Source organism: Salvelinus sp. IW2-2015, linkage group LG4q.1:29 (assembly GCF_002910315.2).
Source record: "Salvelinus sp. IW2-2015 linkage group LG4q.1:29, ASM291031v2, whole genome shotgun sequence".
NCBI classification, from domain to species: Eukaryota; Metazoa; Chordata; class Actinopteri; order Salmoniformes; family Salmonidae; genus Salvelinus; species Salvelinus sp. IW2-2015.
Window position 1 is genome coordinate 37,986,421 of NC_036842.1, and position 26,068 is coordinate 38,012,488.

General features: G+C 41.8%; 1 protein-coding gene across 1 annotated transcript in view; it reads left to right on the forward strand.

Annotated features, from left to right (window-relative positions):
* pam (peptidylglycine alpha-amidating monooxygenase) overlaps window positions 1–26,068 on the forward strand; it is a 154,807-nt gene that overhangs the window by 94,587 nt on the left and 34,152 nt on the right. The window contains exons 16-20 of the mRNA XM_070439610.1: window positions 12,382–12,693; window positions 15,199–15,328; window positions 24,365–24,481; window positions 24,684–24,756; window positions 25,096–25,214. Coding sequence (XP_070295711.1) covers window positions 12,382–12,693; window positions 15,199–15,328; window positions 24,365–24,481; window positions 24,684–24,756; window positions 25,096–25,214 — 751 coding nt within the window. The remainder of the gene's footprint in view (window positions 1–12,381; window positions 12,694–15,198; window positions 15,329–24,364; window positions 24,482–24,683; window positions 24,757–25,095; window positions 25,215–26,068) is intronic.

A 26,068-nucleotide genomic window follows, 5' to 3' on the forward strand; every position in this document is an offset into this window, starting at 1 on the left:
CTAGGTTGCTACCATCATGCCGCCCAAAGTTAAAATCAACACAAGATGTCTACAAGCCTTGTTACAGCAACAGGAACATAGATTCAAGCGCTTTGTCAAATACTGGTGGACTCAACTGACAAAAGAATGTACGATCTGACCAGAGAGGTCCAAGGCCTTAAGAACAGTTTGCAGTTCTTCCAGGGAGAGGTGGATGTCTGACCAGAGTGGTCCAAGGCCTTCCGAACAGTTTGCAGTTCTCCCAGGGAGAGATGGATGTCTGACCAGAGTGGTCCAAGGCCTTCGAAAGTTTGCAGTTCTCCCAGGGAGAGGTGGATGTCTGACCAGAGTGGTCCAAGGCCTTAAGAACAGTTTGCAGTTCTTCCAGGGAGAGGTGGATGTCTGACCAGAGATGGTAGTGGTCCAAGGCCTTCCGAACAGTTTGCAGTTCTCCCAGGGAGAGATGGATGTCTGACCAGAGTGGTCCAAGGCCTTCCGAACAGTTTGCAGTTATCCCAGGGAGAAGTGGATGTCATGAAAAAGCAGCAAGATAACAAAACACTAAGTCCACGAGAGATGACATCAGCACTGTCTATAAATCATTATTACAGTTAACTCGGAAAACAGACTATCTAGAGGGAAAATCCATGAGGAATAACATTGTTGTGGATGGCATACCAAAGTCTCCACAAGAGACCTGGACGGAGTCTGAGAAGAAAGTAAAAAAAATTGATCAAAGAAAAGCTGCAGATGGATCATAGAAAGATTGAGGTGGAGCCACGCCCATAGGTCTGGAAAACCTGTGACGAGCCCAAGTGGCAGACCCAGGCCGATAGAGGTCAAGTTCCCTTAGGTTCAAGGACAAGATGACTGTTCTGGAAAGAGCCAAGAACTTGAGAGGAACCAACATCTTCCTCAACGAGAACTTCTCTGAAGCTGTGCGCCAGAGGCAGAAATAACTTATCCCAGCTATGAAAGCTGCTAGAGAGCGTGAGGACATTGCTTACATCTGCTACGACAAGCTCATTGTCCACCCTCCCACCCAAAAGCCTAGGAGGACTGAGAGAGCCAGGCTTCCGGGTCAGTAGCTTCAACCCAACATCACATATACATAAAACTGACACTTACAAGAGCCTGATTGGCTGACTATTAGCTAAAGAATGTTTTTTTAATTTTCATATATGATGTCGATAAGCTACCCAGGAAAGGGCTAAGAATAGCACATATTAATATGCTGTATGTAGCCTTAGAAACAAGGATAATGAAATCAATAACTTAATAATGAAATCAATAATCAATAATGAAATCAATAACATCGGATAACATTCATATACTGGCCATCTCTGAAACTCACTTAGATAATTCCTTTGATATAGCAATACAAGGTCATAACATCTACAGGAAAGACAGGAATGCCTATGGGGAAGGTGAAAATTTAAAAAACATTCTTTAGCTAATAGTCAGCCAATCAGGCTCTTGTAAAGTGTCAGTTTGTGTATATGTGATGTTGGGTTCAGAGCCATATTCCCTTAAAGCTTAGAGAAAATCTCATCTCTAATGTTGTTGAAGTATTGTGGTTGCAAGTTCACCCGCCTCATCTAAAGCCTCTTATTTTGGGGTGTTGATATAAGCCGCTAAGTGCTAACAGTCAGTACTTGGATAATATGTGTGCAATGCTTGATAGTGTGTGTGATGTTAACAGAGAGGTCTATTTTCTGAGTGACCTGAACATTGACTGTTTAGCAACTAGCTGTCCTCTCAAGAGGAACCTTGTAACTGTGACTAATGCCTGTAATATGACCCAGGTTATCACTCAATCAACGAGAGGGCATACCAATAGTGTTGGATCTGTGACATCCACTTGTATTGATAATATCTTTAATAATGCTGTCGAGCTTTGCTCCAAAAGTAATATCAGTTCCCATTAGCTGTCGTGACCATAACATTGTGGCAATAACAAGGAAAGACAAAGTGCCAAAGGTTGGGCCTAAAGTACTCTTTTGTTGAAGATGTAAATACATGTATGTTGGTCTGATGTGTATGAGGAAGTGAATCCAGATGCAGCACTGGAAATATTAATGCCAATTGTTAAGAAATGAACTGTCAGAAGTCTTAGAGCCCTCTGGATTGATGGTGAATTGAAAAATGTTGTGGTTCAATGAAATTATGCAAATAAGAGGTGGCAAATAAGTCAGGATGCTCAGATGATTGGTTGACATACTGTACTATGAATTGAGAAATGTTGTGACTAAACTTAACAAAAATAAGAAGAAATTATATTACCAAACCAAGAAAAATTACATAAAACACAATGGAACAAGACTTTGGAGTACTTTAAATGGGCAGAAAACCCAATTCATCGCCATCGTTCATTGAAGTTGATGGGTCATTTATAACAAAACTTTTCGATATTGCCAATAATTTCAATGTCTGTTTCACTAGTAAAGTGGAAAAACTCTGAAGTAAAATGACAATGTTGAACAGTGAACAATCAGATTTTTGTATAAAATATCTAATAATGAAAGAGAAAGGATTGCTGTTTTGAATTTGGTCAAGTTAGTGTGGGAGAGGTGGAAAAACTATTACTATCCATCAATAATGATAAGCCACCAGGTATAGACAACCTAGATGGGAAACTATGGAGAATGCTAGCAGACTGTATTACCACCCTTATTTGCCATGTCTTTAACCAAATCCTAAAGAAGTGTGTGTGTCCACAGCCATGGAAGTAAGCTAAAGTAATTCCACTGCCCAACAATAGTAAAGCACCATTTGTTGGCTCTAACAGCCGCCCAATCACTTTTCTGTCCTTTCTTAGTAAACTGATGGGGGAAATTGTGTTTGACCAAATACAACGCTATTTTTCAGAGAACAAGTTAACTACTGACTTTCAGCATGCATATAGAGAAGGGCACTCAACTTGCACTGCACTGACTACGATGACTGATGATTGGCTAAAGGAAATGAATAATAAGATGATAGTTGGAGCTGTGTTGTTAGATTTCAATGCAGCCTTTGATGTTATTGATCATACATGGTTATTGAAGAAACTCACTTGCTATGGCTTTACATCACCTGTCATCACATGGCTGAACAGTTATTTATCCAATAGAACCCAGAGAGTGTTCTTCAATGGAAGCTTCTCTAAAATTGGATTTGTACAGTGTGGTGTCCCTCAAGGCAGTTGCCTTGGGCCGTTACTCTTCTCTTTTTTTTTTTTACAAATGATTTGCCACTGATCTTACACAAATCTAGAATAACTATTGTATGCTCGCTACTGTATATAGCCTCACTACTGTTATTTTTCACTGTCTTTTTACTGTTGTTTTTATTTCTTTACTTACCTATTGTTCACCTAATACCTTGTTATTAAAAAAAAAAAAAAAAGACTTAGAAATTGCATTGTTGGTTAAGTAAGCATTTCACTGTAAGGTGAAATGTTGTATTCGGCGCACGTGACCAATAATCTTTGATTTGATTTGATTCCACAGTCTACATGTCAGCACCCAAAACCAGTGAGCTCACTGACATTTTTTATAAGGAGTTAGTCGGTATCAGAATGGGTGATTCATAATAAACTGGTCTTAAATACATCTGAAACTAAAAGCATTGTATTTGGTTCAAAACATTCTCTAACACCTAAACCTCAAGAGGAGTTGTGTATAAAGAGTGTGACCATTGAGGGAGTTGAGAAAGCTGAACTCCTAGATATAACATTGGTTGTGCAATTATCATGGTCAATATTGACAGAATTGTGGTGAAGATGGGGACATATTAAAATATGTTTTGTGTTGGGGTTTTTTGACACAAAAATCAAAAATCAACTGTCCCAACTTGATTACTGTCCGGTAATATGGTCAAGTGCAGCAAAGAAATACCTTTCAAAGCTGGGCAGCGTGCCTTTCCCTTAACCGCACATGCAGAACTAACATCAGCAACATGCATACCAGTCTTTCCTGGTAGAGGGTTGATGAGAGATGAACTGCTTCTCTTCTAGTTTTTATGATAAGCATGCAATGTAGCTGTAATGTGTACTGAACAAAAATGTAACGCAACATGCAACAATTTCAAAGTTTTTACTGAGTTACAGTTCGTATTTTTATTTTTTATTTATTTATTTATTTCACCTTTATTTAACCAGGTAGGCTAGTTGAGAACAAGTTCTCATTTGCAACTGCGACCTGGCCAAGATAAAGCAAAGCAGTTCGACACATACAACAACACAGAGTTACACATGGAATAAACAAACATACAATCAATAATAGAATAGAAAAATCTATATACAGTGTGTGCAAATGAGGTAGGATAAGAGAGGTAAGGTAATAAATAGGCCATGGTGGCGAAGTAATTACAATTTAGCAATTAAACACTGGAATGGTAGGATGTGCAGAATATGAATGTGCAAGTAGAGATACAGGGGTACAAAGGAGCAAGATAAATACATAAATACAGTATGGGGATGAGGTAGATTGGATGGGCTATTTACAGATGAGCTATGTACAGGTGCAGTGATCTGTGAGCTGTTCTGACAGCTGGTGCTTTAAGCTTGTGAGGGAGGTAAGTCTCCAGCTTCAGAGATTTTTGCAGTTCGTTCCAGTCATTGGCAGCAGAGAACTGGAAGGAGAGGCGGCCAAAGGAAGACGAAATCAGTATAATCAGTATAAGGAAATCAGTCAATTTAAATAAATTCATTAGGCCCTAATCTATTGATTTCACATGACTGGGAATCAGTGGCAGTCAGTGCCGTTTAAGATGAGGGAGGACGATTTCTTTTTTTTAATGAGCATGGCCTTATTTCTATTACAGCATATTGGACGACTCTCATTCATATTCTATTTACCCAGCTCAATGTAACAGCGATAGGTTTAGGCTATTACATGATACTCAAATTTTCCCAATACCCATCATGAGGTTGCTACAAATTAGCCTATGAATGAAAGTTTACAATGTAGGTGCACACAGGTCGAGAGAAAATATTTAGGTGACAGACCGTGACACATTCAATACCGCCTTGTACACTCTTGCCTGCATCTAGCTGATATAGGATTTAATCATTAGTCCAACAGTTGCAAATCCCTGTTTTGTTTCGTTTGCTTCCGTTTAAGAAAACGTTTTTTAACAGAATCGGTGGAATTAATACACCCCTGATTATGCGTAAACACAGTTCACTTTCATAGCAGCCACATTGTATTTTACATTTTTTATTTGTTTTTAACCTTTGTTTAACTAGGCAAGTAAGTTAAGAACAAATTCTTATTTACAATGACGGTCTAGGAACTGCCTTGTTCGGGGGCAGAACGACAGATTTTTACCTTGTCAGCTCGGGGATTTGATCTTGCAACCTTTCGGTTACTGGCCCAACGCTTTAACCACTAGGCTACCTGCCGCCTTCTCGCATCTATACGCTCTCCTCATCTCACCTTCTCCCTTCTCTTGTGGACTTCACAAAACCGCAACACACAGCCTACATCGTTGTCACCATATTAGCTAATAGAACTAACGTGTTAGTAAATCCGCTACAATCATGCAGTAACGTTAGTGTACAGTCACTAAGCAGTTTGTCACTTACACAGGTGGGCCCCAGTGGCAATAAATGAATAAAACCAAAAGCTTACCGTGACTTGCAAGAGTTCCAGTGTTGTGTTGGATAGTCATAGCCAGCTAGCTAACATAGCATCCCTCTTTTTGAGCACGGTGTTTGAGTAGGCTGAACTAGCTAGCTGCATTTGCTAGTAAACTGAAAGTGAAAAAAACAACAATCTCTTTCTAGATTCTCCTTAATTTTGGAAGAAATACATTTTTTTTTAAACTGTTCAACTATTGTCTTTCTCTTGAGTCAACTACTCACCTCATTTTATGCACTGCAGTGTTAGCTAGCTGTAGCTTATGCTTTCTGTACTAGATTCATTCTCTTATCCTTTGTTTGGGTGGACAACATGTCAGTTCATGCTGCAAGAGCTCTGATCGGTTGGAGGACGTCCTCCGGAAGTTGTCATAATTACTGTGTCAGTTTATGGAAGGGTGTGAGAACCATGAGCCTCCTAGGTTTTGTATTGGAAGTCAATGTACCCAGAAGAGGATGGGAGCTAGCTGTCCTCCGGCTACAACATGGTGCTACCCTACAGAGTGCTTTTGAGACTACTGTAGACCATTGCAAAAAGTGTGTTTTAGTTATTTGGTGACGTGATTATATTTAGTGTAGTTTTATCTAAAAAGGATAACTTTTTTAATGTTTTACTATTKTTATGAAATTCACTAAAGAGGATGGTCGTCTCCTTCCTCCTCTGAGGAGCCTCCACTGCTGGGAATACAGATATGCATCTGTTGGTCACAGATACACTTCAAAAGTATGTGGTCACCCCTTCAAATTAGTGCATTCGGCTATTTCAGCCACACCCGTTGCAAACCAGGTGTAAAAAATGGAGCACACAGCCATGCAATCTCCATACACAAATATTGGCAGTATAATTGCCCATATCGAAGAGCTCAGTGAATGTCAATGTGGCACTGTCATCGGATGCCACTTTTCCAACGAGGCAGTTTGTCAAATTTCTGCTAGAGCTGCCCCAGTCAACTGTAAGTGTTGTTATTGTGAAGTGGAAATGTTAGGAGCAACAACTGCTCAGCCGCGAAGTGGTAGGCCACACAAGCTAACAGAATGGAAAACGCAGAAGCGTGTAGCGTGTAAAAATCATCTGTCTTCAGTTGCAACCGTCACTACCTAGTTCCAAACTGCCTCTGGAAGCAACGTCAGCACAATAACTGTTCATTGGGAGCTTCAAGAAATGGGTTTCCATGGCCGAGCAGCCGCACACAAGCCTAAGATCGCCATGCCAAGAGCCGGCTGGAGTGGTGTAAAGCTCGCCGCCAATGGACTCTGGAGCAGTGGAAACGCATTCTCTGGAGTGATGAATCCCGCTACACCATCTGGCAGTCCGACGGACAAATCTGGGTTTGGCGGATGCCAGGAGAACGCTACCTGCCCCAATGCATAGTGCCAACTGTAAAGTTAGGTGGATAAGGAATAACGGTCTGGTATTGTTTTTCATGGTGTCACGAACCGGCTCAGAGCCCGTAACAAAAGGGAGACCACGTGGAAATAAGGAGTAACAAAATATATTTATTAGATAAAGAAACTAGGTATAATATACAATGGTGTGTGTAATCAGCAATCAGCAGTGTAAGTGAATGTTTTGCATGCATGAATGTGATAATGCAGGGTGTTGAAAGATGCTAAAACAAACAACCAAAAAGCACCATGAAACATAACCGAATCTATCAAGGTGTCTACATGGAGAGAGTCTCCCCCATGAATGGGGAAGTGGTGTCTTTATCCTGGAAGACACCGGGCCCAGGTGTTTCCCATGTATCTGATGACCCTCCCAACTCCGCCCACCGACATCCTAATAAGGAAACAAGAACAAAGAGAGAATACGGCAGACAGAGTGGGAGGGTCGTCACAATGGTTTGGGCTAAGATCCTTAGTTTCAGTGAAGGGAAATCTTAACGCTACAGCATACAATGACATTCTAGATGATGCAACAGTTTGGGGAAGCCTCTCCTGTTTCAGCATGAAAATGCCCCCATCCATACAGAAATGGTTTGTTGAGATCGGTATGGAAGAACTTGACTGGCCTGCACAGAGCCCTGACCTTTGTTTTGTCGACTTTTGAAAAGTTTACCGACAAATTAGCTGTTTTAATCGCGTAAAAATATTGGTTGGAAACCTGGTTAGTCTCTCTCTGTCTCTCTCCCCCTCTCTCTCTCAATGTCTCTCTTCCCTCCTCTCTCTCTCTCTCTCTCTTCTCTCTCTCTCTTCTCTCTCTCTCCTCTCTCTCTCTCTCTCTCTCTCTCTCTCTCTCTCTCTCTCTCTCTCTCTCTCTCTCTCTCTCTCTCTCTCTCTCTCTCTCTCTCTCTCTTCTCTCTCTCTGTCTCTCTCCCCCTCTCTCTCTCTGTCTCTCTCTCTGTCTCTCTCCCGCTCTCTCTCTCTGTCTCTCTCCCCCTCTCTCTCTCTCTTCTCTCTCTCTCTCTCTCTCTCTCTCTCTCATACAAGCACCCACATACTCACACATTCAATCACTGTCAATTTGTTCTTTCCCTCCCTCTCTCTTCCCCCTCTCCTCCCTCAATCCCTCTCTCCCTCCATGTACCTCGGTCTCCCCTCCCCTCCTCTACCTATCTCCGTCTCCTCCATCTATCTCTGTCTCCCTCCCTCCCCAAATTAGCTGTTTTAATCACGTAAAAATATTGGATGGAAACCTGGTTAGTCCTCTCTTGTCTCTCTCCCCCTCTCTCTCTCTCTCTCTCTCTCTCTCTCTCTCTCTCTCCTCCTCTCTCTCTCTCTCTCTCTCCTCTCTCTCCTCCTACAAACACCCACATACTCACACATTCAATCACTGTCATTTTGTTTCTTTCGCCTCCTCTCTCTTCCCCTCTCCCTCCATGTACCTCGGTCTCCCCTCCCCCTCTCTCCTTCCATGTACCTCGGTCTCCCCTCCCCCTCTCTCCTTCCCTCTATCTCCGTCTCTCTCCATCCCTCCCTCCCTCCCTCCCTGAGAATCTGATACTCTTATTATCTGGGCCTCTCCAGATTGGGACAGTTTGATAAATGGCTGGCTATATTTTCCTTTGCTGTTATTAGGACACAAATCCACTGGCTGTCATTCAGGGCTTCTGGTGTTGTCTGTGTGTGTTTGCCGATCCTGCCTCTGATGAATGGGCTCAATAAATAAGGAGCAGCTACAGTTCATATATCACAGTGGGTGGAGCTCAACTACTGTACGTGTGTGTCTCTGTACATTAAAGAGGACTCCCTCAACCGATAAAGACAGAAAAAAAGGTGTTTATGAGAGATTATTGTTGGAATTGAGCTACACCTTTTGAAGGAAGCGCTAAACACAGGGGATGACTGATCAAGAGAACGGATAACAGTGATAATCTTTTTCCTGATGAWACAACACTGTAGCATTCTGTTATCAGCACCAAACTAGTTTAAAGGGGAGGAAACAAGAGTTTTTACTCAACATTATAACAACAGTGTGGTGAAAGTAGTTACGATCTGGTTACCTTTAAGTATAAACATAGTCCATGTTTTTGAGTTATTACATATTTATTAATGACCTTATTTCTGGATATCTTCTAAACTACCAACAATGCCCTATTTCTCAACATCATATGGAGGATCTACTCTGTGCTACCAAGTTCGTATGCTAGCTCGGTAGCTAGTTCAAGCTGGCTAATGTTAGCCACTAGCCATACTAGCATGTACGCTGTATGGCTAGTAACAAAAATATAAACACAACATGCAACAATTTCTCAATGAGTGACATGTCTGGAGAGTATGAAGTCCATGGAAGAACTGGGACATTTTCAGCTTGCAGGAATTGTGTGCAGATCCTTGCGACATGCGGCCGGCCGTGTATTATCATGCTGAAACATGAGATGATGGCGGCGGCTGAATGGTACGACAATGGGTCTCAGGATCTCGTGTACGGTATCTCTGTGCATTCAAATTGCCATCAATAACATGCAATTGTGTTCGTTGTCCGTAGCTTATGCCTGCCCATACCATAACCCGACCGCCACCATGGGGCACTCTGTTCACAACGTTGACATCAGCAAACCGCTGGCCCAGCCTGCTTCCCCCTCGCTTTGGTTGCTAACTCAGCCTGCCCTCTTTTAAACGTTTTACCATCAGATGGGCCCCAGCCATCAATCTGTAAGTCTCTGCTCTCTCTTTGCTTTTAATCTGCGCTTATGTTTTGGTTGTGTTGTGTTAGTTGTTTTCTAGCTGGTCTCCAGTAGTTGAGCTTTAGTTTGCCAACCATAACCGTAGTGGTTGGCTAGGCTAATAGCTAAATAGTGAACTTTAGCTGGCTGGCTAGCTAGCTGCTGGCTAAAATAACTGCATATAGCTAACATTCTTTGATAAATTAAGCTGTAAGCTAGGTGTTGACTCATGCACTGCTAACGTAACGTTAGTAGCCTGGTAGGGCTAAAGTTAGCAGGCTAACAGGGCTAACGTTAGCAGGTTAGTTGGCTAGCAACCTTTCAAGTTGATTTCTAACAATTCAAAAGTATTTGCTGAACATTTTAATTAAAACCAGTAGTCATGAGTGCAAACGATTTGGTTTAATTTGAAGTTATACATTTGAAGTTATTTCTGTTGGAGTTTGCATTATAGTGGATAGGCTGGCTTGCCGGGTCCTCCATATTACACCAATCCCCGGAAAACATTTTCCAACATTTTCTTTTTCATTCTTCTGAATTCTGATTAGCTTTATGTCATAACTCGAAAAAAAGAAAAGTGAGGTCTTGGGACTTTTGATGCATATACTAATACAAATGTTTGTTACATCTGGTTACATTTATGCTACCTAACCTTTAATATGAACCTATTAAAAAACRGTCAGAAGCCTCTTCTTTGAAATGCAGTGTGTGTGTGTTTGTGCAGCTATGCAGTATGTCAGAGTTCAGTGCCATTGTCTTTATGGGATGTGATTGCTGTTCTTGCTTTCAGATGTGACCTTTTTACGCTGAGAAATTGATTATATGCCGCCGTAGATGTAGGGTGGCTTTCCAGAATACATAGTGGTCTGAGACACTGTCACTTCCCGTCGCAGCTGTTAATGCAATGAGTGATCGCACACACACAGCGATCCATTCAGAACACTCTCTGCCACCCGTTGGCTAGCTTGGTGAAGGATTTAGGCCTAGCCTAGATGGCAGTTTAACGTAAGCATACCTAAGAAGATATCATAACCATAGTATTCTGTATTGTGTACAGGATGTATGTGGTCTGTTAGTCTTTTTGAGATTTATTTGTAGTACAATAATATGAGAAAGGGTTGTAACATTTTATGTACTGTGCATTTCTATGTACTGTGCATTTAGCCACAGCAAAGGATAGTACCAAAAATGTTACAACCCCCTACTGGTCAAAATGCTGTGAGTTAAAGGAAAGGTTCACCCATTTTGAATGTTATATAGTWTTTATGCATCGCTGAGTGATGTTCTATCGATTCCCTGGGTCATTTCATGTTTTCACGTGTACCTGAGTTATTGGCATTCAAGCGCCTGGTATGATGTAGCACTGTGATAAAGTCTCTCTCACTACACTGGAAGTTAATAGGAATACGACTTTTACATTGTGAAAACGTCTATCATACATGTCAGATTTCAATACTGGCTGATGTCATAACTCGGGAGGATGTCTTCTCATATTTTTAGCGATATTCCTACCTGAGAACTTTGTAATTTAATTGAGGGTCTAGCACATTCTTCCTATCTGTCTGTCTCTTTAGTCCAGGGTGCATTGCAAGGTGCCATTGTCAGAGATATTATAGAAAGGAGATTGGAATAAAATGAAAGAAGGAGCGTATAATGCCCCACCCAGCAGGCTGTCGACCAATCGCGTTCCCGTTGTCATGCTGCGTCACGCAGTTGCTAAGCTATTGGTCAAGCATTCCCTTCTCAAAGTATGTCGATAAACGTGCCTATTTTCCTCGAAAGTATGTAATGTCACAATTCCAAAGCTAGACGATATTACAGACAGCAAGTTAATTATCTCACATCTCTGTAAAGATTTGTAATGTTGTACTTCTTGGTGACGAAATTTGTGCTAATGTTGGGTTTTTGAGCTAGCGCCCAATAGACTCCCGTTCACGCGCTACTTGTCCCAGAATCACCCAGAATGCACCGTGCGGCCTATTGACGTAGCATGGGCAATGTTTTCCATCTCCTCAAAAGTATGTCTGCCGTTGCAAATGTTAGACTCCACTCTGTGAGGCATCTTCAGGTTGAACATGGTGAGATTGGRGACTCCTAAATTGATAGTGCAGTTTTTTTAGGTGATTTTACAGCTAACTAGCTACTTTACATGCTGATATTATCTTTGGTGTTATTGTGTGTAGCTATGTTTGCTAGCTAGCTAGCCAGCCAGCCCGTAGGGAGAGCATTACATAGTTGACTTGAGCTGCAAAGATTTCCACAACGATTTTCCATGTTGTTACCAACCTTATTATTACGCCAAAATTAAACATTTGTTCTCAAAAAATATTGTTCTCACATATTAGTGTTATTTAACACTGTAAATTAAAGGAATGAGTGGTTTTTGGTGGATTTTTCCGTTAAGATTTGTAAATTTACAATTTTTTAAATTTTGCCAGCTATCCTTTTAACTAACGGTCCGATTGCATGCTATATCACACCTACCTTTGTCTGTGTTTCCTGCTAACACCTTGTTCCAGCTGCGTAGCAACACTATCTAGAATGGAATGCACTTACACTTCTCCTCCTTCCTCTCCGCACCTGTATTCACACTTCCCATGTTTCCCCTTTTCTTTCTTTCCCTTCCCTTTCCCCTCCTTTTGTCTGCCTATCTGTCTCTCTGTCTGTGTGCAGGTGACTTCTATTCCCTTCTGTCCAAACTCCTAGGCGAGAGCGAGGACGTAGTACACGTGCATAAGTATACGCCCGGCGAGGCGCAGAGTGCCCAGGCCAAACTGGTGGCTCAGATTGATAGCATAATTCAAAAGAAGGACCTGGGCTGGCCCAGTCCCAGGCTAGGCTTCCTGGACAGAGAGGATGCTATACTGGTGAGGGACAGAGTGCACAAGTTTCACCAGTTAGAGGCTACGGCCAGGCCTCCCGGGAGCACGCTAATGCCAGCTAACGGCCTGGTCGAGATTGACGATGATGATGATGAAGAAGAAGGTGGGTTTTCCGGGAGGGTGACATCAACCGTGTTTGGAAGACGTTTTTTTTTGCTTTGGCATGTTTCAATTCCAAGGCATGCCCTTATGTGATTATAATTTTTAAACTTTTTATTTATTTATTCCCATGTCCTCCCATTTCATTGCACTCATTAATCAGGTATTGTGAGGGTCCGCATAATCACCCAGTGTTGGCGCTATAGCCTACATGCTGATGAGACTGGAAGTGTAGCTGGTCCAGGGATAACTTTAGGCTCTGAACAAACTGGTTCAGATTAAGAGACATGCAGCAAAGGCTGATTCCAGACCAGTGTTTAGCATGCCCAATTTTGGCTCAATTCTCAGAGGTGATTTGATTGATTGATTGAGTTATGGATTGAAATTATAAGAYCATTTGTTAAAAATACACACAGTACATAAGGGCGCTCCGCCACGTACTATTTTTAAGAAAATCATTAAGATTAACACAAAGCTTAAAGGAGTTGAAATAAGACTAGTTTAGGACTTCCTGGTGTSTTTCTCTCCCCTTTGTAACATCCCTCTCTTTGTTGTTAAAACAAAGCTTGCTGACAGCTGCAAAAAAAATCTAATTGAACGTTTCGCATGAGTAGGTTCCCTTACTCAATACCAATTGAGTTGTTTTTTTGTCTTTTGTACCAACCAGCTGTTAGTGGGGCGGAGCTCTTGTTGTGACTTGCTCAATTCCAGTTTCCATGTCAAATCTCAAACGACATCAGGGATGCGTCCTATCGGCCCGCCCGTCCCGGCTCTATCAATCCGGTGTGGAAAATCCAATTACCAACACAAACTGGTGTAAATTAATTTGATTTCATGCATCTGCTCCTGTTTTTGGGGGCGGTGGAGAGAAGACCAGTTGGAGCGCCTTGTTGTCTCCCGGCCAGACTTTAACCAACTAATTGCCATTCCTCACCACATCATACCGTGAATTATTCATACAGCAGAGAGGCTTTCAGCTGTTTGTCTGAGGGTTGGTGCCCCAGTCATACCTTTGAGTGCAGAAACTGCCTAGGGAAGTCAGCCAGCGTGGAATGGAGTTGCAGGCAGTGAATGTTGGCATATTGAACATCGACTGGGTCGTGTGGTATTTGAAGATGTAAATGTGTGTTTTTCTGTGAAAGAGGACTTCTGGGAAATACCAGTAGGATATTTGAAAAGGGCTTATGTTCTATATGACGTCTTCATATTCATTACGTAAACCCGGCATAAGCACTTTACATAATCATTCATTACTTGTCATGAATCGAATTGAAGTAAACTTTTTTTTGTTTTGAATGTGAAACCCTTTTAAGGCTTTGGCCTAGCAACTTTTCAACCACGTTTTAAGCACATACTAAATCCACTCAATGATTTTTGATTGAAAATGCCATCCCAGCGACATGATGATAGGTTTTTTTCAATCATCGAACCGTTTTAATAAGGCGAAGAATTGTTCTGAGGTGTTCACTACGCCTGATTGCTTATCCAGTGCTTGTGTTTACGTTCAACTGAACGTTTGACCTTTTGACCCCATTTACTGTACTGTAATGCCTTCTAGCCAACTGTCATTCCAACCTACAATTCACAAAGTCTCTCTTGCAGCCGTTGATGTTGTTTTGTTTTTATTTATCAGAAGTTTGCAGAGTATGTTTGTGGTTGTGTGCGACATGCTCACGCTTCATTATTCTGTAGATTAATATGATTACATGCATCATTACATGTTATTGCACTCTGCTCTGTCTTATTAGCCCTATAATGAAAACCTCAATGTGGTTTCATTTCATTAGCTAAACTGTTGCAGTTCATTTTTATCCAATGCTAGCAATTTCGAAAATGTTTTTGGTCGAGGGCCATAAGACATGCTTAACATAAGCTTTGTCTCATTATGTGTTTACTTATATCTAGTAATTGTCGACAGTGAATGGTCTTTGACCTAGTTACCATATCAACGAGAGAAGAGCACGAGCAGGAAAATCCACTCAAGCAACTAAATGTGAATAGATTTTTCAGGCTAATGCGTCAATAGTAGCCAGAAGTGTGTTTACATACACTTCCGTTCGACTCACAGCAACCTTTTATTTGAGCTCAGCGGCCTATCATCCTCCACTGTCCTCAAGCAATTCCAAAAATGGTGTCTTGCTGAATGCAGATATTTTTTTATTTAACCTACATTTATTTAGGAAGTCCCATTTGAAGTCAGAATACTTATTTTACAAGGGAGACCTGGCAATGTACAGTGTGTGTCAAATCATTCCACTTTAGATTAATCCAAACTATTAGCAGATTATCTAGATTAGGAAACAGTGGGTGATGACGTGAGAAAAGAGATCATTGCACCGGGGCGGCTAGGAATCTCTTTGGTTTACATTACCCCATGCTAGCGAACGACTTGCCAGATGTCATTTTTCCCCTCCTTTGAAATGACCCTATGGCATTGTTAAGCTGACCACAGGTTTCTGGCGTTCCTCTCTCTCTCTCTGTGTGTGTGTGTGTGTGTGTGTGTGTGTAGAGCACCATCTGGACGAGGTGACAGACTGGCCAGAGAGCCCACTCCAGCTGGGTCAGGTGTCCGGTTTGGCCCTGGACTCAGACGACAACCTGGTCATCTTCCACAGGGGAGACCACCAATGGGGGGTCAAGTAAGTAGCTATGATGATGTTACATATACAGTCTGTGGCCAAAAGTTTTGAGAATGACACGAATATTAATTTCCACAAAGTTTGCTGCTTCAGTGTCTTTAGATATTTTTGTCAGATGTTACTATGGAATACTGAAGTATAATTACAAGCATTTCATAAGTGTCAAAGGCTTTTATTGACAATTACATGAAGTTGATGCAAAGAGTCAATATTTGCAGTGTTGACCCTTCTTTTTCAAGACGTCTGCTATCCGCCCTGGCATGCTGTCAATTAACTTCTGGGCCGCATCCTGACTGATGGCAGCCCATTCTTGCATAATCAATGCTTGGAGTTTGTCAGAATTTGTGGGGTTTTGTTTGTCCACCCGCCTCTTGAGGATTGACCACAAGTTCTCAATGGGATTAAGGTCTGGGGAGTTTCCTGGCCATGGACCCAAAATATTGATAATTTGTTCCCCGAGCCATTTAGTTATCACTTTTGCCTTATGGCAAGGTGCTCCATCATGCTGGAAAAGGCATTGTTCATCACCAAACTGTTCCTGGATGGTTGGGAGAAGTTGCTCTCGGAGGATGTGTTGGTACCATTCTTTATTCATGGCTGTGTTCTTATGCAAATTGTGAGTGAGCCCACTACCTTGGCTGAGAAGCAACCCCACACATGAATGGTCTCAGGATGCTTTACTGTTGGCATGACACAGGACTGATGGTAGTGCTCACTTTGTCTTCTCCGGACAAGCTTTTTTCTGGATGCCCCAAACAATCGGAAAGGGGATTCATCAGAGAAAATGACTTTACCCCAGTCCTCAGCAGTCCAATCCCTGTACCTTTTGCAGAATATCAGTCTGTCCCTGATGTTTTTCCTGGAGAGAAGTGGCTTCTTTGCTGCCCTTCTTGACACCAGGCCATCCTCCAAAAGTCTTCGCCTCACTGTGCGTGCAGATGCGCTCACCCTCCTGCTGCCATTCCTGAGCAAGCTCTGTACTGGTGGTGCCCCGATCCAGCAGATGAATCAACTTTAGGAGACGGTCCTGGCGCTTGCTGGACTTTCTTGTGCGCCCTGAAGCCTTCTTCACAACAATTGAGCCGCTCTCCTTGAAGTTCTTGATGATCCGATAAATGGTTGATTTAGGTGCAATCTTACTGGCAGCAATATCCTTGCCTGTGAAGCCCTTTTTGTGCAAAGCAATGATGACGGCACGTGTTCCCTTGCAGGTAACCATGGTTGACAGAGGAAGAACAATGATTCCAAGCACCACCCTCCTTTTGGAGCTTCCAGTCTGTTATTCGAACTCAATCAGCATGACAGAGTGATCTCCAGCCTTGTCCTCGTCAACTGATGTCAGCTGGTCCTTTTGTGGCAGGGCTGAAATGCAGTGGAAATGTTTTTGGGGGATTCAGTTTATTTGCATGGTAAAGAGGGACTTTGCAATTAATTGCAATTCATCTGATCACTCTTCATAACATTCTGGAGTATATGCAAATTGCCATCATACAGACTGAGGCAGCAGACTTTGTGAAAAACAATATTTGTGTCATTCTCAAAACTTTTGGCCACGACTGTACTGTTATACTGTTTCCCTACTGTAATGTTTATCTGAGAGAGGACAACTGTCTTCTTTATTTAACCAGAAAGATCTCTTAAAGATGCACTCCGGGATCTTAAGCACAASAAATTCATAACATATTGCCCAAATTGGGTAAAGTAGTACACAAAAAACGGGGACCCGTTTTGAGAGTACTTCTTTAAAGTTATACTCTGTTTCAAGAGATACCTGGCAAGAATGTCAGTAAAGAAATATATTACAGTGTGTACTGAGGCCAAACACAACACAAACACCTCTCTCAAAGACAAAAACTTTTACAGTTTGCATTCAGTGTTTCCCCTAAATGCATTGAGAAGCGGGGCACCGCCGCTGCTAAATCGTGGCTGCCACTGCAAAAAAATTGTTTGCAGGAAACTAGCATTAAAACTGTCAAATGTTCTCTCCTCCATGGCAAAATGTGTAGATGTGCTTTAAAACAGCAACATATTGTCTCTGCTGCCAAGAGAAGGGCCTCTAAAATCGTGCCATTGCCCTGTCTCCTAGAGATTAACGTACTTTGGTGCGAAAAGTGCAAATCAATCCAAGAACAACAATTGTGAAGACGCTGGCGGAAACGGGTACAAAAGTATCTAAATCCACAGTCAAACGAGTCCTATATCGACATAACCTGAAGGCCGCTCGGCAAGGAAGAAGCCACTACTCCAAAACCGCCATAAAAAAGCCAGACTACGGTTTGCAACTGCACATGGGGACAAAGATTGTACTTTTTGGAGAAATGTCTTCTGGTCAGATGAAACGAAAATAGATCTGTTTGGCCATAATGACCATTGCTATGTTTGGAGGATAAAGGGGGAGGCTTGCAAGCCGAAGAACACCATCCCAACCGTGAAGCACGGGGGTGGCAGCATCATGTTGTGGGGGTGCTTTGCTGCAGGAGGGATTGGTGCACTTCACAAAATAGATGGCATCATGAGGCAGGAAAATTATGTGGATATATTGATATATATATCATCTCAAGACATCAGTCAGGAAGTTAAAGCTTGGTCGCAAATGTGTCTTCCAAATGGACAATAACCCCAAGCGTACTTCCAAAGTTGTGGCAAAATGGCTAAAGGACAACAAAGTCAAGGTATAGGAGTGGCCATCACAAAGCCCTGACCTCAAAATTATAGAATATTTGTGGGCAGAACTAAAAAAACGTGTGCGAGCAAGGAGGCCTACAAACCTGACTCGGTTACACCAGCTCTGTCAGGAGGAATGGGCCAAAATTAACCCAACTTATTGTGGGAAGCTTGTGGAAGKCTACCCAAAACATTTGACCCAAGTTAAACAATTTAAAGGCAATGYTACCRAATACTAATTGAGTGTATGTGAACTTCAGACCCACTGGGAATGTGATGAAAGAAATGAAAGCTGAAATAAATCATTCTCTCTACTATTATTCTGACATTTCACATTCTTAAACTATAGTGGTGATCCTAACTGATCTAAGACGGGGATTTTTATTTACTGGGATTAAATGTCAGGAATTGTGAAAAACTGAGTTTAAATGTATTTGGCTAAGGTGTATGTAAACTTCTGACTTCAACTGTAGATGATTGTTGAGTTGCTACTCAGTGAAAAGTCCCAGCCATACATATCGCAMTATTTCAAAATACAAACTCTCATTTAGTAATCAAATGATCAACTTAATTGAGTGAACAACAGTAGGCCTATAGCCTATCTTGTTGGCACCAGCGGATAGCATCGGCCATGCCCCTGGTGAGTGCTCACTGTGCATAGTCACTCTTTGTCAGCGTTGGTTCAGTGCCACTTAAAAGTTAGTTTTTGGACAATGGACGTCATATTCATTTAGTGTCTCCCCTTGTTATACTGCGCTCTAACTGCCGTTACACTGCAAAATTACTGCAGTAAAAGATAAATAATATTTGGGACGCAGTATTTGCAGCATACTGCAGCTACACTGCAGTCTGACTGCAATCTTTTTTTCGTAAAGGTAGTGTTAGGGTTCGTTCCTTTCGTCCTTGTCAATCATTGGTTCATTGGTGAAATTAGCATTATGACAATATCTTTARTTAAATAATTCAAAAACCTTTTATTAATGTAATTGCAGACAGAAGTTGACAACGGGAACACAGCACGCATGTTTCTGAGTAAGTTCTGCATCAAACAAAAGGTCTCAAGTTGTTTTATTAAACCGAAGTCCCGCCTTAGTGATGTCACTGACTACGTCATTACCTTTTTACTCCTGAGATCAAAACCCTGCATCCATAGCTATACAAACATAGAGTTTCAGTGTTTATCTAAAAGCTAGGCAATAAATGTCCCCTCCCCAAAGTAGATTTATTGTGGAATGTCTGACTAGTCTCTTATCTCCCACACTCCACTGCAGAGTTCAGTCTCAGTCACACATTTATAAGAGAGGTCTTCTTTATATAAGAGAGAGAAAGAGCAAACAACTGTGGACCAATTCTAAAACTATATAAAGAATATATTTTTAGTTAATCTGTAGTCTCGGATCCTATAAATGTAAGGAGGGAGGAGTCTTATAACCCCTCTCCTTCTATTACTAAAACATAAGCATAATCAATTATTCTAATACACATCAAACATTTTGGTACAACCCTTTTCATGACCCCTAGGTGAACCCTACAGTAGGAATAGTAGGCTATCTTACCTAAGTCGGCAAATGCAATGATGTATATGGAATGCTTTATAGTAAAAGGTGCATTTTTATGGTGAAAATGTGCTCCCCCAAACTTGGAACTCACGCTCTGCCTATGCATAGGCTAGTGATTTTGCTGTTCGTTACTTGTCTTGTTGGCTGAGGTAAAGTAAATGTGGACAGTTATGCCGCTTTCACGTGCTAGTCGGAACTAGGAAACTCAGTAATGTTTGACTCGCTAATAGGTTGTAGTTAAACACGTGCCACGTTCAACCAGTTAGCAAGATGGATATTTCCGAAGTTTTCCTAGTTCCGACTAGCATGTGAATGCGGCATAACAGTCCACACTTACTTTCCCTCAGCCAACAAGAGGCGTCATTCTAACGCCTTCAAAGTGCGCGGTAAGGACACACGTCGTTGCCTCCTCGATTTGCATGTTCCTTTAAGACTAATTACCATATTCTTAATGTGATTTCTGTCATTCTGATCACCGTGGGTGGATGCCCTAATCAGGTTACCGGTACACGTCTCAAATGTCCGGTAAATTAAAATGCTGCCGGTCAAATGTCCAACGCCACATTTTCATAACGGAAACTCTGACCCACACACTTTGTCACCGCTGCTGAAAAAAAAAAAACTGGGAAAATATTGTCATTGTCTTGCATTGCAACACTTCCAAGTCTAATCTTTAGAAAGCTGGAAATCGATGTTCCTGGTGTCATGAATATTTCAGTCTATTGGAGATTAATATTCAGACAATGATACCATTTCCTCTCATCTCGGTCTATTGGTGCTTAATATTCAGACAATGACACCATTTCCTCTCATCTCGGTCTATTGGTGCTTAATATTCAGACAATGACACCATTTCCTCTCATCTCGGTCTATTGGAGATTAATATTCAGACAATGACACCATTTCATCTCATCACAGTCTATTGTGAAGTGCTCCATACAACTACTCAGACATTTTTTACTTTATCAGACTGTCAGCGATGTCCAAATACTCTTAAATGGACTTTTGGACTGGAGATAATTTAGACCTATCACCTATGTCTATTTACCCTCATCCATTCAGATCAGTGGTGAATGGAATACAAGGGSGACAAGTMATTTAGGAGTGTTGGGATATTGCCCCTGTCTGTCAATGGAATACAAGGGGGACAAGTAATTTAAGAGTGTTGGGATATTTTCCCTGGTCTGTCCACCGTGCAAACAAACTGCAAACAAACTGACTTCTGAGATTCACTCCAGGCACAGGCACAAACCAGTTTAGCGAGGCTGAGGTAATGGATAAATGCAAATAGATCGTCAGTTAGTGAAGTCCCTTCTTTCAAATGATCCAGTCTCACTTTCCTCCAAAATCAGATAAGACTTTTATGTAGATAGTGGTGCATCCCTTTAAGGCTCTGTGTGTGTGGGTGTGTCCTAAATGGAACCCTATTCCCTATTTAGTGCACTACTTTTGCCCAGGGCCCACTATGTCGGGAATAAGGTGCAGTTTGGGATGCAGCCTGTGTCTCTTGATGTATAGCAGGCTGAGCCCAAGGTTCCTTCTGTCCTTATGTTTCAAACGGTTTGTTTTGTTCAGAGGGAGCAGTAGGGATACTGACTGGACTCAGTAATTGGGGCACTGTGTTCCTCCAGTGTTCAGGGTTGTAACCTGTCACTAGGCCAGGAATATCCCGACCCCCCCCCCCCCCCCCATGCAAATTCAAACCTCTCCCAGGTCTCTGATTAGCATAAATAGGCAGGCTATCTGGGCAAAGTGATGAGAGTGAAGAGACGCCATCGGCTTTGGTGATGTTTATAAAAAAAAAAAAAAAAAAGGTTTCTGAATTCATGATTGTAACTTTTGGTAACAGTAAACAGGTTTTCCATCCAACCTTTTTATGTGAGTAAAGTACATGTCGGATAAAACATTTAATGAAGACAAATGTCGATAAAACAAAATACACTAGACAAGGTGGGATTGTTTTGTGTCGGTACAATGAATTATGCGAGAAATGTTGGTGGAAGCACTTTTATGGCACAACAACCATCATATCGAAGTAAACTTGGGAGTGGACTGTCCACACATGTTGTGTGGTCCTCCCGCTACGACTCATCAGGAACGCATGCAGTTTATTAGGCTACAGATGAAATACATTATGATGAACTTCACAGGGTGGTGAAAGTGCACCGTGATGAGTTTGATGCTCCTTTCCAATAMATATCCAGGGTCTTATTCTGGTGACTTGATAATGGATTCTTGGCTGCCGTTTGACTTTTGTTCAAAATAATAATCCCATCGTGTAGGATATACGTGCGCTGTAGCGAACACGTGCTAATATCAGAGTTTGCACACTCGCTATATAACGCAATATTTATTGTGAGAAAACCATCAGTACAGTTGAAAATGCGATGGAAACCCATTTAACTTGTATTTTTTATTCGATACATGTGAATTTAACTGCAAAAGGTATTGTATGTGGACTACATCATCACGCACAGCACTTTATCTGCAACATGTCAATTTGATGGAAACACATCTCTGGAGGGAAAATGTGGATTTTATATGAAAATCGGTTGCCAATTGGATGGAAACCTAGCTAGTGTAGTATAGGGATCACATATTAGGCACTAATTTGCAGTTTATTTGCAGTGTGTATAGAAATAGCTTATTAGGCATTTATCTTAATATCAGCAATTTACTAGGCCTTGAATTGATGACAATACTGAATTTATAATTCATAATTGGTGAGCTTAGTCCACTTTTATGAAATCAGTTTGTGATAATGGTGAGTGTAAGTATGGACTTGTTTCACTCCCCTTAAGCAACATGTTTTTAAAGTAAACAAGAGCATAGACATTTTTGTCACTGTTTTTAAATTTATCGTTGTAAAAAGCGTAGTGAAAAAGATTCACATTGGGAAAACATGTTTTTTTAACGACAAAACCATGCCATGTATTTCTAAATACACATGACTCAATTATCCTAATAATATTTTAACCTTTATTTAACTAGGCAAGTCAGTTAAGAAGAAATTCTTATGTAGAATGACGGCCTACCCCGGCCAAACCCAGACGACGCTGGGTCAATTGAGCGCCGCTCTATGGGACTCCCGATCACGGCCGGTGATACAGCCTGGATTCGAACCAGGGTCTGTAGTGATGCTTCTAGCACTGCGATGCAGTGCCTTAGACCGCTGCACCACTCAGTCTCAATTAGCCTAATCATAGCCTGGCTTCTGAGCTTCCCTCTTCCTAGTGCTGACCATGACCATATCAGAGCCAATTTGAAGGGCCTAATTAGTTATCCCAGTGCATGTGTCCAGCTCCAGTGATGTGGCCCATATCAATTACAGGAATGTGCAATATTAAAGGTAGAATATGCAGAAATCGTGCCGCCATTTCCTGGTTGCTAAAATTCTAATAGTTCCCCTAATTTCAGTTTGTGACAAAACAAGCAATGTATAGAGAATCATTGTACCATCTAAACCGCTGTGAAATATATTTGCAATAACCCCAAATGTTGTATTTTTAGCTTGTTTGAAACTGGTCTACAAAACCGAAAATGAAAGACTACGTAAAACTAAACTTAAGAACGGGAATCATAGAGAGAGTGCACATAGAACATATCTTACTGCTTCTTAGACTTTCTTTCAATGAGAATGACAGATCTATAACTACATTTCTATGTGAATTTGGTCTTGTCGCCCAAAAAGTTACATATTATAGCTTTAAAATATATATATTTTTAAAACTTATTTTAGTGTTTTGTTCATTAGTCCACTTTATATGGTTTCAGAAAAATGTGCTTGTCAACAGTTAAGTTGTAACTAACTTTCAGTACAAATCAAAAATTGTCATGACATACTAAAATATGTTTTAGAAGAAAAATATCCCTTTAACTGGCCAAGACTCTCCCTGTGAAATAACATACATTTTATGAGCCGCCGACGTGAGCCACCATGCGCTAACAGGCAAAATCTAATTCCGCTAACTGCCCTTGCCTCAGTACTCTTCTTAAGACTGGAGCCAGATGAGAGGGGAAATGAATTAGCTAGGTCATTAGGTGAGAACGGATAGTCCCTCTCTATATCAGTCATCAGTATACACCCCAGCTACCGTTCGTTATTTACTGCTATCCTACCTTAAAATCTTCATCAAAAGGTCAAAAGTTCAGGGATGTGAACAAATGTGTCCCTGGTGGTGTTCATTGACGTACGCAGTTTTGTTTCATAGACTAGATAGAGGCGTGATTTATTATATATTCTGTGCTTACTCCACTATAGGGACATTACTGAGTTTGTTAGGTATAAGGCATTGTTTTTCCATCGAGGAGTCCACAGGGAGTTTGAGGATAAAAGTGAGGGATCGGGAAACCAAGAGTGAAAGTTGGAGTCCTCTGTTATTTTTCAGGGAATTCCAGAAGGGACTGATTATAGCAGGGACTCAGGAAGAGTTCAATGTATTTGTTGAAGTATTTGGGATTGTTTGAGTGAATCAKTAGTATGATTTTGTCACTTTTGTGTCCATGGCGCCTCCCCCTTAGATGGAAACCTCCTGATTTAAGTAATAGCATTCCCCTTCAAACAAACAAAACAAATATGACTTGCCGAGTCATCACATTTGGGTTGTTATACATTGATTTGAGTGACTGCGTCCCAAATGGCACCCTATTCCCTATATAGTACACTACTTTCGACCAAGGGCTCTGGTCAAAAGTAGTTCATGATACAGTAGGTAATAGGGAGCCGTTTGGGGCGCCCAACACCTTTGTTGTCTCAGACAATTTTATACGTTTTCTCTGTATTTTAACACAAGTCATTCTCCCTCCGTTGCAGCTCCTTCGACAACAGCGGCAAATACCAGCAGCAGTCCCTGGGTCCCATTCAACAGTCCACCATTCTCGTGGTGGATCCCGTCAAAGGCAGCGTACTCAAGGCCTCCGGAAGAAATATGTAAGAAGCGTTACCACCGCAGTGCAAACTAGGGCAATTAGGCGTTTTGAGACCTAATAGTGGTCTTACGTAATGAACACACAGGCTTTGTCCAAAATGGCACCCTTATTCCTTATGTAGTGCACTAAGTAGACTCCTAGGACGTGATGTTGTTGTCTTCATTCAAAGCATTTAAGGAGTGTTTTCTCCGTGTTCTCGGCAGGTTTTACTTGCCTCATGGAATCACCACGGACAAGGACAACAACTACTGGGTCACGGACGTGGCGCTTCATCAGGTGAGAACCATAGTGTTCACATCCTCACTGGCCTTCGTCAGGTGAGAACCATAGTGTTCACATCCTCACTGGCCTTCGTGTGTGTGGTGTGTTGTGTGTGTGGTGTGTGTGTAGTGTTGTGTGTGTGTTGGTGTACGTGTGTTGATGTGGGTGGTGGTGCTGTCTGCTTGTGTGTGTGTGTGTGTGTGTGTGTGTGTGTGTGTGTGTGCTGCAAACATTGCGCACGTCTGGAGCAGTATACAACTGCCCCCATTACAGGTAGTGGTTGTCTCTGGGTGGAACATTAAGTATCCCTGGCATTGCGATATCCTCTGAACCACGTAACCGTTCCCGTCACAGGTCCACGCCACGTCGCTGTTGGTGCTTGCAGAAGTCTGCTTTTGTCACTTCTGGTATAAAGCTCTCCCGCAGCAACCAGGGCTTGTGTCGCAGGCCATCGCGGCTCGTTTGACACCTAGGTGAGGGGGACCACGTATTGTGTACACTAACGAAGGCAAAGCGCTTGATCAAATGGCACCCTATTTTCTATAGGCGAACTGGTCAAAGTTTAGTGCACTAGGGAACAGGTTGCCATTTGGTAGGAAGTGATGTTTTGACTTGTTATATAGGGTCCATGAGTGTTTCTCTGGTTAGGTCATGTTCTCAGGAAAAACTCTTGCCTTATGATCACTTAAAAGCCAAAATGGAACCAGTACAACTATTGGGTTTTTCTCTGTAGCCTCTAGTGGGTACATGAAAATGAGCCCTAAATGGAGAATCGTAATCAGAACCTTGCGTAGCTTGCCTCATCACATACATGTTGCGTAGCACATCCGCCATCAGACAATATATGTAGAACTAGCCGCTCAAAAATGCAATGTAGATAGCCGTCTAGAACATTATAGGGCATGCCGGATCAATCAGAAACTTGCAATATCTGGCTAGCATAGTGCCGCTCATCAGACCATATTCATATGGCTTAAGAATATGCCGGCTCAATCAGACATTGCATATGGTAGCATATGCCGGCTAACTCGACACATTTCAATATGGAGTGAGGATGTCAACACTATGGTTCTACCTGATTGAAGGCCGTGAGGATGTGAAACATATGGTTTCTCACCTTGAAGAAGGCAGTGAGGATGTGAACACTATGCGTTCTCCACCTGACGGAAGGCCAGTGGGATGTGAACATATGGTTCTCACCTGACGAGAAGTGAGGATGTGAACACTATGGTTCTCACTGAATGACAGGCCAGTGAGGATTGTGACATATGGTTTCACTGTACGAACGGCAGTGGGTGTGCTTGGTTATTACATGATGAAGGCGTGC